The 18,575-nt window shown below is 39.4% G+C and overlaps 1 protein-coding gene and 1 long non-coding RNA gene across 2 annotated transcripts in view; one reads left to right on the plus strand and one right to left on the minus strand.

The window, feature by feature from the left end:
* The window catches only part of LOC125903516 (uncharacterized), an 8,773-nt gene extending 5,165 nt beyond the window's left edge, over positions 1-3,608 (plus strand). The window contains exons 3-4 of the long non-coding RNA XR_007451311.1: positions 2,415-2,988; positions 3,208-3,608. This is a non-coding gene — a long non-coding RNA (uncharacterized LOC125903516). The remainder of the gene's footprint in view (positions 1-2,414; positions 2,989-3,207) is intronic.
* The window catches only part of LOC125903515 (spermatogenesis-associated protein 48), a 20,907-nt gene extending 2,942 nt beyond the window's left edge, over positions 1-17,965 (minus strand). Inside the window, exons 1-9 of the mRNA XM_049600483.1 lie at positions 16,983-17,965; positions 14,555-14,652; positions 9,285-9,367; positions 8,730-8,868; positions 5,023-5,090; positions 4,898-4,939; positions 4,655-4,762; positions 4,320-4,424; positions 2,357-2,518 (exon numbers count right to left, since the gene is read on the minus strand). Coding sequence (XP_049456440.1) covers positions 2,383-2,518; positions 4,320-4,424; positions 4,655-4,762; positions 4,898-4,939; positions 5,023-5,090; positions 8,730-8,868; positions 9,285-9,367; positions 14,555-14,652; positions 16,983-17,412 — 1,209 coding nt within the window. The 5' untranslated portion in view covers positions 17,413-17,965 and the 3' untranslated portion in view covers positions 2,357-2,382. The remainder of the gene's footprint in view (positions 1-2,356; positions 2,519-4,319; positions 4,425-4,654; positions 4,763-4,897; positions 4,940-5,022; positions 5,091-8,729; positions 8,869-9,284; positions 9,368-14,554; positions 14,653-16,982) is intronic.
* Positions 17,966-18,575: the final 610 nt, after the last annotated feature.

An 18,575-nucleotide genomic window follows, 5' to 3' on the forward strand; every position in this document is an offset into this window, starting at 1 on the left:
TGCACTCTGTAGATTCACTGGATTCACTATGATGCAAAGGAAAGGATAAATCTACAGTGTATGTTGGTATGATTAATTTCAAATCCTTTATACAAGAAGTTCAGATTCATTGTGATCAGTTTTGGGCAGGAACAGTGAAGTGAGATAATTTTTTCAGTAATGGGTATTATGAAGGTTTCAAATTCAGTCATTCCATTTCATTTACTAAACTCAGTCAGGCTCAGTTACTTAAAACAAATCGGGAGTTGACTTGACTGTCTTACCGGGAGTTTGATGGAGGGTTTTTTTTTTAGTTTGCCCTCTGTATACAGTGAAGAGACTGGCCTGGTTCGGGACATCTTAGCATGACACAGGGCCTGGAGGTTTAGAGAGACAGCTAGCGTCTTTCAAAAGAGGAGAAACGGAACTAACTCCAAAATTATTGTATTTAAATGTGTGTTCATGGCTGGCTTGCTAACAGTGCCTATTAGCCTACATTTGGAAGTCACTTGGGTTAGTTAAGAGTTGGAGGATGTGTGAATTCTGTGGCCTTGCTGTGAGGACAATGCTCACTAGACTAGCTGTTGATGGTCAGTAACTCTAACGTGGGCAGACTGTTAAAAATAATGTTTTGTTTTCTATTTCTGTACACAGTAAATATAGAATATGTGAAGTTTAGATGACTACCAGTTGTTTAAAGGCACCTTTGACACATCTGTGCTGAGTAACTAAAGTAAAGTAACAATAATGTCACTGGTGAGTAACTAATGTAATAGCTTTTTCAATGGATAACATGTAATGAGTAATTGATTAACTTGCCCAACACTCTGGGTGTCTACAGGTACCAAACACAAAGTTAATGCTTTTCAAGACCTTTTCTAGGTAATTTTAACCAAATTTAAGACTGATTTTTGGACAATTTCTGTTGTTGCTAAAGCATTGCGGGTAAGTAGAAAGCTAAGTAGAGTATATGTGGACCAATTTTATGTAGGAATATGGTTATTAGAGTGAGTTAAGTTAACCTACATTTTACCAACAGGCAAGTGCAAATATAAAGTATAAAGACATTATTAGGTTCTATTGTAGATTTAAAGATTTGAAACATCAGAAGTGTGAGCTGTCACACTGAAGAGCTTGATTCATTTTGACAAAAATACATTAAACATGGATAATTTAAAGATGGATAAATGATAGATAAATGAAATTAGATCAAATATCTGTTGCAATTAAGACCATGCCGACTGAAAATGAATTATATTTCAATTACTTTCAAGGCCATATATTTCTTAAATTGAATTTAAGACCTTTTAAAGACCTGCAGACACCTTGACACTGTCTTATACAGCCTGTAAAAAACAGATGTGCAATGTCTCCTGTAACATTCAAGGGTGTTTTCCAGAGTTTAATACATTAACCCTGATGATGTCTTATGAAAGGGACTTTTGAGCTTTTGAGTTAGGAACAAACACTTCTGACCTATACTAGTGTCTAAAACTCAGGATATCTTGGCCTCTGCTGTTTCAATTCAGACCATTATTATGTAAATCCATCTCTTGTGAGCCCCCCCCCCCCCCCCCAACTTTGTCACAAAGTGCAAATGGAAGTGCCCCTTTAATGACAATACATGTAAGATATTTAAGATGTGGATCAGAACTATGAAGCACAAGTGATCACACAACCTTATCTCCTGATGAAAAAAACAGCATGCTCAAGTAGAAATCCCTGAAATGTAAATCTAAACAAAATATAGATGAAGAGAAACAGGAAAACCAGCTCATCCCTATTTCCTGTCTAAGCGTGAAGCTGCACAAACCACAGACATATAGCTATAGCTGGCAGACACTTCATAATGATGTCTATTTGCAGTACAGTCACATCTACAAAAAACTAACGCCTCTAAATGATGTGTGCAGACTGCAGAATGTATTTAATATGTACTTCCTGAGTAAATCAGCTCAAGTTAATACTAAAATATGACTCATAATGGATCTCTTACACCTGCTGTTGTTTTTATGCTGTTAAATGCTAAACATTAGTGCAGAAAATCCATACTTCCCAAAATATTTTCTCTGTTTGGTCCACCTCTTTGCCCTTCATGATAGAAACAGCGTGTGTGGGCTGAAATGCACACACACACACACACACACACACATACACAAAGTGAGCGAGTGAGTGAGTCAGTGAGAGAGCGAATGTTTAAGAGGACAATGCAAGAGCTCACTACCCAGAGTTAGAAAACCACTCATCTAAATCAGGGAAATTATGATAATGGGGCATCTCATTATTCTCCAACTCACTCCGAATCAGTCACTGACATCACATCATTATAGACGTATTCATATAAACAGATTGGATGGCATAAAAAGGAAGCTGACACCTTCAAAACTTTCTCATCTGCTTTGTCTAATGCCTCCTCGCATGTTTGTGTGTGACAGGAAGCGCAGGTCTCAGGAAGGGGTTGCAGGGGTTCACTGTGGTCACCATTCGAGACAAAGGCGCTGCATGGCCAAAAGTAGGTCCCCCCGAATCTTTGATTGTCCTGTGAAAATATTACAATTTTAAGTCAGTAAATTATCATTTATTTTGGATCAAGTGAAAATGAAACACCAAATAAGTGCTACAGATTGATACTTAAAAAATACCCAAAGGCACTTGTGTAATGAGTGAGCTTTGGCAAGCAGAAATCCTGAAGACGTCTGACCGTTGCAGCAGACAGTTAATCAATCCAAGTGCTTGTCTTCTTTTCTGTTTTGGGGAAAAAATATGGGAGGCCAGCCTAATCAGCAGAGGAAACAGATCTCAGGGGGGTGTCAGGCATCAGGAAAATGGATCTAGGTTGTGAAAAACCACGATTACCACGAGCTGCTCTGGAATCAGCCATCTGGAGATGCCTGCTCCAAAAGCCAGTAAAGTTCGCTCAACTGGGGCCCATCTAGGAAACAGGTTTACACACCCTTAACAGACAGCCAACACTCCCAGAGCGGAGGGATGTCTGCTCTACACAGTGAGGTGTGTTACAGTGCTTACATTTTTATTCATGTTAAGTGACATGATCACAGTTAAGATGACTGTTAAACAGTTTTTTAATGACGTTAAATATACTAAAATGAAATACTTTCCATTGCTCTTGATGTCATATAAGAAATTCAGAAATCTCCTGTGAGATCTCCTCTGTGTGAGAATGTTATTTTTGCCCTCAAATTAACCTTCTTGTCATTTTCTCCCCAGTTTTCCAAGACTTCCAATTTCCCTCCTGTCTGTCTCCAGGAACGACATCCAATGTTTTTTAATCTCTGTCGGAACATTTCCAATTACTGTAGTCTTTGCCAACTGACCATTAACTTGTATCTCACCAGCCCACTCATCCAAAAAAATAAGATACACATTTAGCTGATGCAAATGCCCAAAGTTTAACGTGATGCCAGTCAAATACATACAGGCACTAAAACACAGAGACGCTGAAACACAATTCCAAACAAAAAGGGCACAACATTTTAAAAACCTTTATTATTTAGTATTTATAATATTTATTTAATTTGGGGTTTTTTTTGATGCTGTATTTATTGTGCATGCCCATCTGCTAATAACACTGCATTACTAATCTTTCTAATTTTATGCTATTTCTACAAACGAATAAACACACATAAAAAAATGACCATGTGTTTTGCTTGATATGGCAGAATTGGTTTGGTTGTACCTGAGTTATGCATCTTCTTCTTGGGACTTGTAGCACAATGATTAAAGCCTGAGATGTTTCTTGGCAAGAACTGCAGTGATTGCAAGAAGGTTTTACCCTCTGTAAAAAGTCTACATGGAATATTCTTTTTCTTTTTAAAAAACACCACTTACTACACAAGCGTAATGTGCCTGTTTAATACTGCCTGAAAAATGTATCAAATATTTTAAATTATTCATTTACTCAATATAACTCACTGTAGTCTTGGTATTAATGATAAGTACTCTGAGCTTTATTTAATTTTCAAATGAATAGCAGTATAATATGAGCGCATCTGTGTGGTGAAGTCAGAATGTAACCTGAGGCATGATGTGGCAGTGGGGTGCATTAGAACGCCCTCCAGTGGACATTTGTGATCATTCTTGTCCAGTGTCTTACAGCCATAAAATAATTATGTGTGCTGAGGATATGAGTAATACTGGGAGAAAAAATTCTGCAGTGGATACAACAGAATATCAAGAGAACATAAAAGAAAAGAGGATGATGACAGATTCATTAAAATAATTGCTAGCAATAAATAAAATAGTCTTTGCTTTGAGTTTTTGTCAGGTAACGGTTTCTTTGCTGCCTATGTGGCTTCATAAAAGTCACTGTGAAGACTCACCCAGAGGAGCGTGCAGCACTGGAGACAGCTGGGACAGAGACTGCAGCATCAGCAGCACAGTTAGCATAAGCAGCCCTGCCTGTACATCCAGGGATGGTGGTTCGGCTGGCACAAATCAAAAGTTTACACACTAATAATCAGGATTGGCTACAGAAGGTTGAATATCGCCATGTGAGAGGAATTTTAAAGATAAAAATCTGTTTCAGAATCTGCTTTAGTCATCCAGGGTGTAATAAAAAATATCTCTAGTGCAAAATAAATTTCATGCTAAATTAACACAGCTCAAGATCCACAGTGAATATGTGTGTGTGTGCGGGTCATAAAGTGTGTCTTACCGTGCTGTAGACACGTACTGGGGCACGACGCTCCTCCTCAGGGTCAGCGGGTGAAAGTCTTCATCCATGTTGTCAATGTTATCCATGTTCTCAGAGCCAATTGTACCTCTGCACATACATGAGAACATGTGCATAAAGGTCAGCTCTGAGGACACATGCCTGTGATTTGGATTCATAAACTCATACCAACATACATGTATGTGTAAGACACCTGCGGTGGCCTCTTAAATAGGAAGTACTCACGTGTACAAAGGGATTTGACCTGACCTTGGACATCCACTGCAGCTGGAAAGAGGAGAGAGAGAAGATGTTGATGATCACCATTAATGTAACTGTTCTTAAGATAAAGTTGGCTGTTGGAAACTTACAATGATATGGGTTTCCTGGCATCATTCCTCCATCGAAGCTGCTGCCTGTTCCACTCAGTTCCAATAGACTTGGAAAAGACAGCAAGGACAGATCTTTAGCAGAATTTATCAGTCACCTTTATCGAGACACTTTACAACCAGATACAGCCTCACTTCACTATATAAACACACACATGTAAGCAGACATGACAATTTTCACATCGGTAAGTGCTACATTCCGTTTTTTATCATCAGTATATTGTTGCAACATTGATTTGAAGACATTACAGGATAATTATGGTTATTACATATATATTTTTCTTGTTTAAACAAATGGAAAGACAACAAGTCTGTCTCTCAACACTGCAGCGATCTGCAGTGATAGTTTAGGCGTCTGGCCTATTTTTTCAACGAGCCACGAGCAAATCTGGCAAGAAAACACACTGATAATCTATAATAAACAAAATACAGGAGATATTAGATCTGATATAACTGATCCGATTATGATAAGTGATAAAATATGTCTATGCATGACTTATGACTTCATTTGGACTTGAGCCTTTTGACTTTAAAATACTTGATACCTTCCCACAAGGCCAAATAATAAAAAAGTGTTATTTAAAAAGTGTAACACTAATCAATTCATTTCCCTCCATTTCCTGCATTGACTAACATTAACGCTAATCATTTCCACCAGGTCAAAACTAAATTCCCCAGGTGATCCACTTTGTTTGAATCAATCTGATCAATCCATAACTGTTTATCAAACTAAATAAATGTAAATTTAAAAGGCATTAATGATTTTATAAACTAAGCAGTGGCCTTATAGAAGAGTGCGTTATGACTTGTTTAGGACTTGAAACTCAAAGGTTAGGACTTTGGACTTGACTTAGGGCTTGAGTGCAAAGACTTGTGACTTATTTGTGACTTGCAAAACACTGAGGGGTGAGTGTGCGACAATTGACATATCAGGGCGATTCTGCATCTACTGTACTGTAGTGTGAACATGACATGATGGTAGCAGGATGATGTATGTAGTATTTACTAAAAATTAACTACAGTGCCCGTGTTTATCATAGTGAAGGAACATGTCACTCAGTGCAAGGCTGCAGCTCATTGATGTGTTTTTAATAATTTAGAATAACTTCGGCATCTTTCAACCTGGATCCCATGGCCCCATGTAAATCGATCAAAGAGACTGATGTGAACAACACTTTTGGAAATTGTTCCAGTATTGAGGGAGCCAGCAGCGGCTGCAATGGAGGCACGCGGGGCAATCAAACATAGTCACTGTATGTCCATTAAAAGTGGTTATTTTTGCCACAGAGCGGCTAAGATTGTTTTGTGTTTTCAGTGTCTCTTTTCCTTTCACTTGATCCTGTCTGTTTGTTATTGCCTCCTTGAGCAGAAGTCTCTTACTGAAATACCACGAGATGTCACTTGTTGCAGCAACACAACAGTGGAAACCTGTGTGAGTTCTGGAGAGAGTAATCAGAGTAATTTACAGTAAATGTAGTTTAGTGTAATCTAAAATATATTCAGTGTCATGGATGATTATTTACCTGATTTCAAAAATGTGGATGAGGCTTTTGAATTTGACCGCTGCCGGTATTTATGTGAGCTGGAGTATACACATGAAAAGTGAAGGAGGAGGGAGAGAGAGGAAAAAAAAGGCAGCGGAGGGCAGCTGCTGCAAGGTCATGAAGCTGGGAGCTGTGAGGAAAAATGCATATTTTGTATAGAGTGGTTTGTGTTTGCGCATTTTTGACCTGTGCCGACAAAATGAGGAGCAACACTCCAAGTTGAATGTGGACGCACTTAAGTTTTGGTTAGTTGTGCAACAAATGGATCCTAACACTCCTGTCCTGGTGGTCAGGTCTGCAGTGACCAGCGAGATGAGTACTAACTGTCAAAGAGGAGAAGAAATCCAGAGCTTATTTTCCTGAAGAAAACTGCTGCTCCAAGAGTGGATTTACCTGCTGCTGTTGTTGACATTGCATAGTGTGACACATGAAAGCCTGGCAGGATAATCAATCAATACACAATTAGAAGGTTTAAAATATCGACTGATTCAGCACTGATTATAACAAATTTATATAGATTGATTTTCCATTTTCATCAGCTGACATCCATAGTATAAAATAAGTAATAATCAACAAGCTAACACTATGTTTACCACAGTGTGTGTGCGTGGTGGAAAAATACATTCATACTTCGGTATTATACAACCTATAATATACTTTAATTAAATTGTATGCCTACATTTGGCCTTCCTATGCATCAAGGAGATACCTACTGGTTATGAATGACAATGGTGTGTTAGTTATTGTACGAGGCCCTATACTCCGTCACAAATAAATACAGCAGCGAAAGAATTCAAAGTCCTGAACCACATTGTCAATCAGGTAAATAATCATCCATGACACTGAATATCTTTTAGACAATACATTTTCTATAAACTGCTCCCATTATTATACTCTCAAAAATAAACACCTTTAATTAACATACAGTGATGATACTTGATTGCCCTGTGTGCCTCCATTGCAGCTTGTTCCGCGGCTCCCTCAATACTGGAACAGTTTCAAAAATTGTTGTTTACATCAGTCTCTTTGATCAATTTACACAGGGTAATAGGGTCCAGGTTGAAAAATGCCAAAGTTATCCTTAAATGAAAGTCCATGGCACAGAAGAATAAACAACTACTAAGGTCAGAGTGCCTTGCTTTTGGAGTACCCATATATTTTCTGGTGGGGTGCTTCATAAATTGGGCCAACGCAGTGAAAAAAAACAAACACAACACGACACAGATAGAGAGCTGTGAAGTGTCCCAGTCGAGTGGGCTGACCGCCCCAGTGTGGTTTTGTGTGGCTGTCATAAGGAAAAAGTTGAATACTGAAAAATACAGGCATCCAAGTGCTTCAAAATAATAAGCCAATGCCTTCAGCGCCGCTGACAGTGACAGAGAGGAGGACCACAGTCACAGAGCGGATTCAGGACCACAGCTCACTGAGGCCAGTGAAAACACCAGCCAAGGTTCTGCGGCTGAAGTGGCAGAAGACAACAGGGATAAAAGGAGAATCAGTTCATTGTTGAATTTGGTCTTTTCATGGGATTTGATGGCTATAAGAAAAATATAGAATATCACTAAACATATCCCTTATCAGCCTCCTTCAGTCTCTATGCTGCATTTTACACTGTGTGCCCAGAGATGAAACCTGACAGGAAATGTGCTGCATTGTTTTAAGGCACAAGGGGCATATTGCTGCACGGCAGAAATATAGCACTAAACTGGATTTATTGAACATGGTGAAATAAGAGACAGTTAAGTATTAAATCTTCCTCCAACACATTTATCTCTTTCACTAAAACCAAATATAAAACAAATACACTTCATAATCGGAAACGTGGTTTAATTTTGAAAGGCAATAGCAGTTTGTTTTTATTCTAACAGTAATTACATTAAGGTAAAACAATTAGATTGATTTGTCTTGATAATGAATTACCTCCTTAAAAACTGCCACTGCCTAATAACTTACAGCAGTTATACTCTATGAAATAGTTTGTTTCAGACATGATCTATTAGCACCTCTCTCCAGAGTAATCAGCGATTACAAATTCAGATTTCCTTCAATCAGTTAAGGTGAGTGTAAACCTCGAGGTGCCCACAGCTGTGGAGAAAGAAAACAACTGAGCTCCAGCACTGGCAGTGTTTGTCACTTTGTTCTTACCTGCCACAGCTGAGGTCGACTATTGTAGCGCCTTGATGAGGGACGCTCACTCACTGGGTCCACAATATTCTCCAGGGTTGTTTCCGGTGCCTTCAAGCGCCGGGGTAACTTAGTATCCCAGCCAACTTCCTCATAACTCCTGCAAACGAACAGGATATGCCAGCCATTAAACATCAGTACCAAGTGCCTTGAGTGTAATTGATTAACTTGATTCCCGAAAGTTATTAGCTTTAATTTGAATTCTTAAACAGCCCCCTTCGTTGCACAAAGTATATTAGACAGCTTATTAACTGGGGAGCCAATTCTTCCCAGAGGCTTTAAGCAAGGCTACAGTCCATCTACATGATTTCATTGAACAGCAATTAACACAACAAGAGGACACACTGCTCCCTGATGACATCACTGAAGCACAAAATCAAACCTACTCACGCTCAATAACCCTCAAAGCACAATGACAGCGTGTGTGGACTGCACATAATGAATTATGTGGGAGGTGAGCTTTGTTTGGTTCCACTGTTATTGAAGGGAGACAATTAAGGGTCACAGTGCTCTAACCTCTGTGTTGCAGAGGTGTATCTGAAGCGCCGAGCTGCTGGTGAGTCGTCTGTCCACAGTCTCAAATCAGAAGAGAGGCCATCCTTAAAAAACAATATTCAAAGTTTATTTTATTTTATTGTCAGTGGTTTCATTTTGTGTACATTTAAAAATCAGGCAGCAACTTGCAAAAGATTGAAAAACAAAACAGGTGATTAGGATGCAAGACACTACATGGTCACTAATTAGTGTTGATATTTTTCTTTATTTTTCTTCCTTCCTTAATGTCTCACATAAACACTTTTAATTCAAAGAAAGATGTGTTTTGAATATTAATCAATAAATGCATACTTCTTAAACCAGCACCATATTAAAAACCAATGTACAAATGAAACATCACACCATTAACCTCATACACAACTCTATGATTCATGTGTGTGTCTTGTGTCTGACTATGCTGGTTTCAGAGAACATACGAGTTGTTCGACTGTGCATCATTAAGTGATTCAATCCTTTTTGGGAGTCCATAAATTTTCTCAGCTTTGGCCGTTAGTGGAGATATGGGATGGGAACCTCCAAACATCAGGTATAAATGTTAATAGAACAGACTTATGAAGATGTCTGATCAGAGACTAACTAAAAAGATATTTAACTGGGACATCTCCCACTGTCATCCCTGGGCTAATTACACGAGACCCTTGTTTTATTTGAACAACTTGCTATTTATTTCCCAGAGCAGCTTACTCTGTGATATTCAGGAGACTAGGAGTAAAATGTTGCTCATGTTTGGAAAAAATGGTCTGATAAATACTTAGTATCTCATAAAGAATCGCTTCAGTGTAGAACCCTTTGTGAAGTATAATTCAAACTAAAGACAAATATTCCTATGTGCACAGGGACATTACCATCAGCCTCAGAGACCGGTAGGTTTAATGCCACTCCAGAGGAGGACAGACATTGTTTGCTGTGTAACATACCGTAGGTGAAATTGAGAATGAGGCTCATTTTTTTGTTTTACTGTCCTGTCCAAAAAGACATAAGGGCTGTACTTTTCAGCAAAATGACCCCCATTTATGTTGATTTGTTTTGGTTGGATGACCATGAAAATTTGAGTTATGTTTTAGAGGGGGAACCTTTTTTGAGGCAGACTCTGTGGGAAGGCAGAGTATTCTCTCTGGAGACTGAGCAGTAAGATTACATGTATTTTGGATGGATCACTGCACTTATATAGTAATGGGGTCTTGTAAATCCATGAGGGTTAGGCACATGTTTGTAAACATGACACAAAATAAAAAAATATTAATCAATGAATCAGTCATTCACTTGGAGGGCCAGTGTGTAGGATTTCTGGCATCTAGCGAGGAGGTTGCAGAACTGAAACCTCTCCCATGAGCCAAGTGTGTAGGAGAGCTATGGTGACCAAAATGTAAATGGCCCTAATTAGAGCCAGTGTTTGATTTGTCTACTGGAGAGACATGGTGTACTCTGCAGAAAAGGACCCACTCTGTATGCAGAAATATCATCTCATTCTAAGGTAATGAAAACCCAACAAATCTTATTTTCAGGTAGGTATAACCTAGTGATATAGTTATGAATATTACATATAATTTCTGCCAATAAATCCCCCTAAATCCTACACACTGTACATTTAAAATCTCATACAAGTAGACCACTGGTTTTAAACATAAACAGTATAATGCCTCTAATACCAGCCTAATGATCTTACAAAGGACCTCTGGTACTCTCCAAATCTCTCAACAGTCTGCACAAATTCATTAATTTAATTAAAATCCCTTCAGTACCTGTAAATGAATAAAGAGATCAAGAATGAAAATAACAAACATCTATTAGATGTCAGAACATGAAATAAAACAAAAGTAAGAGTCTACAGCCCCGCTAGTGGCTCTTTGGGGCTGTTCTTCAGCACAGCCAGGCTTTGGGCTATATGCTAACATCAGGATGCTAACATGCTCACAGTGACAATGCTAATATGCTGATGTTTAGCAGGTATATTTTTACCATAATCACTGTCTTTGTTTAGCATGTTGGCCTGCTAATGTTGCACTAAATGCGAAGAGCAGCTGAGGCTGATGTCATTTGTTTTGCATAAACCAAAGTGCTGGACAAAGTGAACTTTAAAGGGATAGTTCAACACTTTGGCAAATTTGCCTATTGCCGTAATCCCTATAGTCATATGAGTAGGTACATTACCTTTAATTGTCAGTGCGTGCTGTTCTGAGATCGGTGGGACAGAGCTGACCGCTGAAATGGAGATAAACGGTACAGGTCCCTCTCTCCCTCAAAACTAATCAAATACACCATCAAATGACTCCAAAACACTCTAGTGGACAACACATGGCTTGCGCATTCCCCACATTATTAAATAATAATGTATAATTAAGTAACATTATGACACATGAAGCAAATACTCGGAACTACTTTCATGAGTAAACCACTGGGCGGAGTGACACAGTGCGTACCTGAGACAGTGCCGTTGTTATTGCTTGTAGCCATTTGCGGTATCGTCAGCTGGACGCACCAGAAGGTTTGAGGAAAGTTTAGTGTTTTTGTAAATCATGGTTTACACATGCATTGTAAAAGGTTGCAGTAACAAGCCAAAGACATGGAGCAGAGTGAAGTTTCACGTAGTTCCAACCAGTAATACGGACAGGATGAAACAATGGCTATTTGTGCTGGACATCGACCCCAACATGCCTGTGGAAATAGTCCGGAAAATGTTTGTGTGCTCCTGCAATTTTTTACCGGAGGACTACGCTGAAAGGATGGAGCGCAGAAGCTCAGGAATGGTTCAAACACTTTTCTTGAAAGATACTGTCATACCATCTGTTGGCATCACAAAACGAGCAGACGTGGTAAGTGATCATTGTGTATTTTGCTCAGCAATCTCTCTGCTGTAACGTTACCTCCATGTTGAGTAACATTAGCCTACAACCCAAGCATGGTAAATAAGGCTAAAATGCAAATGTTGTTGTGGTTATGTTATGGATAATTGCTTGCCCAGAGCATATAGTGAAGTGACTGGCATTACTTCTCATTGTTGGGAATAAACAGACTGCTAGGGAACATTTTATGTTGTGGTGATTTATGAGTGTGGAGTTAGCATGTTCTCCCCGTGTTCCGGTGATTATTTTGAGGCGTACACTATATTTATATTGCACAGGTGTACCTAATAAAGTGGCCAGTAAGCCCCACATTTACACCACCGGGTCTGGGTCTCCCCTCAGCCCCTGGTTGTTTGGCAGCCCCAACCTCTCTTCTTGCTCTCTCTTCTTCCAAAACCTGTAACTCTTCCTCTGTATATTCTGGCTTCTTCTCAACAAACTTGTTGTTTTGATGACGGGAGTAACTGCACTAAACATACGCTGTTTGAAATCACTCCGCCCAGCAAGTACTGTATGTCTGGAATGTAGCTCCGGCTCTGTATTTGGCTTCAAAACAACTCTGCCTTGTAATATTACATTATTAATTCATAGCATGGTGAATGTGTAAGCTACAAGTTGTCCACAAGAGCGTTTTGGAGTCATTTGATGGTGTATTTGATTAGTTTTAAGGGAGAGAGGGACCTGTACCGTTCACCTCCATTTCAGTGGGCAGCTCTGCCCCACCGAACTCAGAACAGCACGCACTGACAATTAAAGGTACTTTGACTATGGGATTATGGCAATAGGCAAATTTGCCAAAATGTCGAACTATCCCTTTAAGCCTCATGATGGTGTGAGATGAAAACCTAGGGCATCACCAAAGCTGATACAATTCATCCTGCCGGGGACATGTACTGTATGTGTAACATCTTTCATGGTGATCAAGTTTTTGAGACATTTAGGCTACCTAAATGTCCACAACACTTAATATTTTAACAAGAGATTAACAGAGTCATTAGGAGTCATCCTCAGAGACCCGTGAATATCTGTGCCAAATGTCATGGGTGGCACATTGGTTCAGTGGTTAGCACTGTCGCCTCACAGCAAGAGGGTGTCAGGTTTGACTCAATCAGCCTGCTGTGGCCCTTCTGTGTGTTTTTTTTTTTAAAGATTTTTTTATGGCTCTTGCCTTTATATTAGAACTGCTGGGGAGTGACAGGAAATGGGAGAGAGAGAATGGTAATGACACACAGCAAAGGGCCACAGGTTGGACTCAAATCAGGACTGCTGATAACCGCACCTTTAGTGCACACTCTACCCAGTGCGCTAAAGGGTGCCCCACTTTTGTGTGGTGTTTTGGTTGTTCTCTCTGTGTCAGCATGGGTTGTCTGCAGGTTCTCCGGCTCCCTCCCACAGTCCCAAAACACGCGCTTTAGGTTAACTGGTGATTCTAAATTGCTTGTAGGTGTGAATGTGAGCGTAAATGGTTGTCTGTCTCTAAGTGCCCTGTAATAGCCTTTCGACCTGTCCAGCTGGGATAACCCTTATTTGTGACCGTTTATCCTCAGGGACCCATGAATATCCACATGTCATGACAATCCAGTTTGTTGAGATATATTAGTCTAGAGCAAAGTGGTGGATCGACTGACCAACATTACCATAGAATGACGCAGCTAGTGCCTTAAAGCACAAAATGTCAGAATGTTGTCAAAATGACTAATGCAAAAACAAAAGTAAAGATAAAAATCCACACATACCCTGTTAAGTGAATCTGAATTAGTCAATCACACAATCTGACGTTCTTAGGCAACAACAAGCGGCACTGTTTTCACCGCTCGCCTCCCACGTCTCCAACTGCTTAAATACAGGCATCAATCAAGCCTCCATTCACAAGATAACACTTTAACTCTTCACTGCAGCTGAGGATGGCAAGATTCTCCTACGCTACAATAATGTATGTCAAGATAATTATGATTACTCCAATAAGCAGACTCAGAAACAACATAATAAAGCATGATTATGTTCTCAAAGTGAACACCTGCCTAAATAACAGTGGGCTAATGTGATGCTTTATCATGTGTGGTGAAGCCCTAAGGGTGTGTTTATGGATTACTCTTTCATAGTTAATATGTGTTTGCGTTATGATGGTGAAGTGATTAATCGACCAGTGATCTAATGAAATGTAATAACTATTTGTTCTAGAAACTGATCCAGTGTTTGTTCAAGCTTGTGTTTGTGGTGATGTGTGGTGCGGTGGATGGAATATAATATGTAAATAAATATGTGTTCAGATAGTTAAACAGGAAAAATTAAGGTAAATGAAAACAAAGATCTGTTGGGGTCCATGTAGTAAATACATGCTGTTCTGTAAAGCGCTTAAGTAGAAAAGCTAATTCAGTCATCACCCACCTGAGGTGCACCGTGTTTATCAGTGAATCTGCTGTGTGATGTTGCTTTAGCTGACGTCCTCGCTGAATGTGGTTGAACTTTAACAGGATTGGTTGAACCTGAAGATGACACAAAAACGATTAAGTATCTGGGACACAGGCAAATTGTGAATTATAATAAATCTAACTATGCACAGTAGTAACTGCTCTCAAGGCCAGATTACCCCAGGAGGGGGCCCGGGGGCAAAAATCAGCCATGGGCCCTTATTGATCCCCCCAGCACTCCTACTCTCTGTGAGCCTCACAGAGCAGACAGCAGACAAATGGCAGCTTAATAATACAGTATTATGCCTAGAGTCACACCAACTACCACTCCTGTTATTGATCACTACCTGCCCATGGTTTGCTGTGTGTCAATTTGTTTGTTATAATTTCATTAAACAGAAATGTGTGCATCCTGCTAACACAGTATAGTAAACATTATTGTCCTTATCAAAGACATAGACAGTTAGCATTAGCTAACAGTGTGTTTCTGGAATAAACACAAAGCCCAACCTTTCTGGAATATTAAATAAGGTTTCACATCTGCTTAGCTGCAGTAACATTAACATATATTACACTTATATTACACTGACACCACTGGCTCCAACTTTTAGCAACAGGAAATGCAGAGCCACTTGGCAGGACTAGCTAGCAGTTTTGAGGTATGCTAGCTAACAACTAGCTCAATTAGCAGCAAAATAAAACATTACACTATCTAATTTTCGATGAAACAACATAATTACACACTAAGAAGTTATGTCCAACAGCAGAAGACGTATTTTACCAGGAGAAGCAGTCACCTTGTGCTCTCTGCCTTGCTTCACAAATAATCTGCCCTCACTTATACTACTGCTGTCTAATGACCAGGAGGGGGCACTGCAGCACCCAAAATCTTAGCTAACAGTTTTAAATGCAACCCAGACACAAGGCACAACAGTAAACGTAATACAACTAAACAAGATATATGCAGAAGTGCAGGAGCTACTTCCAAACCCAGATGATCATTTGTATGTCAGATACTCACTCTGTGTTACCCTGAATTTGTGAAGGAAACTTTTTCTCACATGCCTCCATGTTGAACGAAGAATCCAAAAAAGCAACATTCTTGATGGGATGAAGTCAATGGGGTCTGCGTTTAACATCAGCAAAACTTTAAAAAAAAAAAAAAAAAAGAAGAAGTCTCATTTATCCAGTGCTGTGCTCAGTGCTTCCAAAACACATGCATTTTCATGAAAACAGTAGTATTTAAAGTGTTTTAGATACTACAGTTTTAGCAAAAATGCATGTGTTTAGGAAATAGCATAAGATTGAATAAATGAGACTTGGATTATACTGCATGAGTTATGTAAATGAGTATTTTTCATAGAGCCTGGTTTTACTATTTTTAACTGTGGACCCCTATGACTTCTATTCATCAAGAACTTTCTGTTTTTGGATTCTTTGTTCACTGTGGAGGCATGCAAGAAAAATAAAATTTTCTACAGGTAACATGGAGTGAGTTACTGATATACCAACGATCATTTGGAGGGTGATGTGTTCCTTTAAATCCTTTATGAAGGTGAACACTAGCTATTTTTATTAAACTTATTAGATATGAAAGGGTACATATGCACATCACTGGCAGCAGTGGTGTTTGCAGCATTTTGACATAATTTTAGTTATTTTAAAACTGTTTATTGAAAACATGTCACACTGTGGATGCAGCAGAGCAAATTCTGACTATCCAACTACAGCCGACATCACAGAGGTGAAACCTTCAACCAGTGAGAGCGGTGAAATTTTGATTTTCAGCCTGGTGTTCAGTGATGTTTTCACTTTTCTCTATTTTGTATTTGTATGATAACAATTTATGTACTTTGTGTGTTTAAAGTTTTGCGTGTGTGTTTCACTGCTAAACAACAAATTGCTCTTTGAGGTCAAAGTGAACAACTGAGACAAAATTGATTAATCTACAATTTACTGGATTAATAAGAAGTAATGTAATCATTTAGTCCATTAGATTGTGGGGAGCTCAAGGTGACCCCTTCAAACTGCAACATTCAAATCTTAAAGATATTTACTTTACTATCATATAAAATGAAAGAAAGCAAAAATCTTCACATTTAAGAAGCTGGAGCAAGAAAATGACCTTGTTGCCAATTAATGTTCTGCCTATCAACTAATCTGTAAATTAACTAATCATATTGGCCGTAGTCTAATTTGAGTTTCAGCTGCCCCAAGTGTTTGGGGCCTGTGGCAGTTGTCCTGTAGGTATGCCAGCCTTGAATACTAATATAATCTGTCCAACTTCATAACTCAGACCTGCACAGCATCTGATATACAATATATTGTGACAGACAAAAGATATATATTTTAATATCAAGGTTGTTATTTGAAGCAAGTTTTAAAATAATCTCTTGCTGTTTTACCACTGAGTGTTGCTCTCAAAACTGCATCAGGGATCCTCCTGGAGTTCCAATCCTTATCTTCCCTCAGGTCTACACAGATAACAGAGGAGTTTGGGGCAGTGTGTGGCCGCTCTCTGAAACCTGGAGGCACCCACAGAGCAGAGGCCACATGCTGAAAATCTATGAATTTCTGTCGACCTTTGACCCCTAAGACTACCTCCGCTCCGGCACTTAGCTGGCCGCAGCAAGGATCCAGCAAGGGAACGTCGTCTCGTAAAGGAGCCAGGTTGACACGCTCAGCCGAAGGCTGACTTCTAGCAAAAGGAGAGTTTACACGTCCAGATTCCCGTCCATCTTCACCACCTCCAGCCCTGTGCAACCTGGAGCTCAGCCGTCTGATGACATGCAGCTCTGCAGAGAATGGCTTGAAGGGATCCAAAACTGCTGTCATTACTGCCAGGGGAGAAACTCACAGTGTGTATGTGTGTCTACAGTATGTGTGTGTGGTTGACAGAGCAGGTCATAGATCTGCTGTCTGGCATAATGATGCAGTGAGCACTGGTTGCTCAGAGACCGTCTTTGTTTGCTGCTAGAATCAAATTACTGATATGCAGAGAGGCAACATGACCTGCTAGCTGTGTGTAGCTCCATACCATAGCACATTCATGTGTAAAAATTACTCTGTGTTTGTTATAATAATGGAGAACAAAGATCTAATGAACATCCCTCAGTATCTATTTTGGATGCCCCACACACACCAATAATTCACCTCAGGGGAGCTTTCACGACAACTGTTTCCTCTGAGCTGTAATGTTCTGGCAACCTACAACTACCAATTGATCACACTGACCAAATAAAAATGTTTTGTCAGTCGTCAGGGGCGGCTATTGTCCCTGGAAAATTACTCCACTCAAATGTGTTTTGGTGGCAAATAATAATGAGAAGACTCTGCCGCAGGGTTTACTGAACTGACCCTCCCGAGAGAAAGCTGCATTATGTCTTGCGATGGGTTAGGAATAGTTTATTTTCTTGAGGAAAAAAAAACATATTTTCCTCTTTGTAGAAGATAGTAGTTTTCTGCTTTTCTTTAAAAGCACCACTAGATGGAGTAATAGAGCCAGATGGTAACACCAGAAAACAGGCCTGTGTGTGTTGTCCTGTCCCTTATGAATTTAATGACAGTCCACAAATATCACAGCAAAAAATATAATTCCCTCCTGTAATATTACGATGATACATTATGAAATTAGAAATACCATTATAGCTCAACAAGGTGACCATAATACCAACACTGAATACCTCAGACACACTCTGGAGTCCCTGAAGAAATATAAAAATGATTTTTCTTCGGTGCATGCAGGCTAAACAACAAGCAGAAGTGGTGTTAGTTGACTTCAAATGTGAGCCGTGTTTTTAAAGTTGACAGTAAACTAAATGAAAATTATGTAAATCGCACGGATGTAAAAAGTGTTTTCACAAATGGTGTAATCCGGTGAATGCACTGGCTTGAAAGAGCTGTCTTATATTCACTGGAGCAAAGAAACACAAAATACTAATGTACTCAGTGCCTATTAATTAGTTTGCTCAGGTTGTCTGAATTGTTAATGCTGATGT

The sequence above is a fragment of the Epinephelus fuscoguttatus genome, linkage group LG16 (assembly GCF_011397635.1).
Source record: "Epinephelus fuscoguttatus linkage group LG16, E.fuscoguttatus.final_Chr_v1".
In the NCBI taxonomy this organism is placed as follows: domain Eukaryota; kingdom Metazoa; phylum Chordata; class Actinopteri; order Perciformes; family Serranidae; genus Epinephelus; species Epinephelus fuscoguttatus.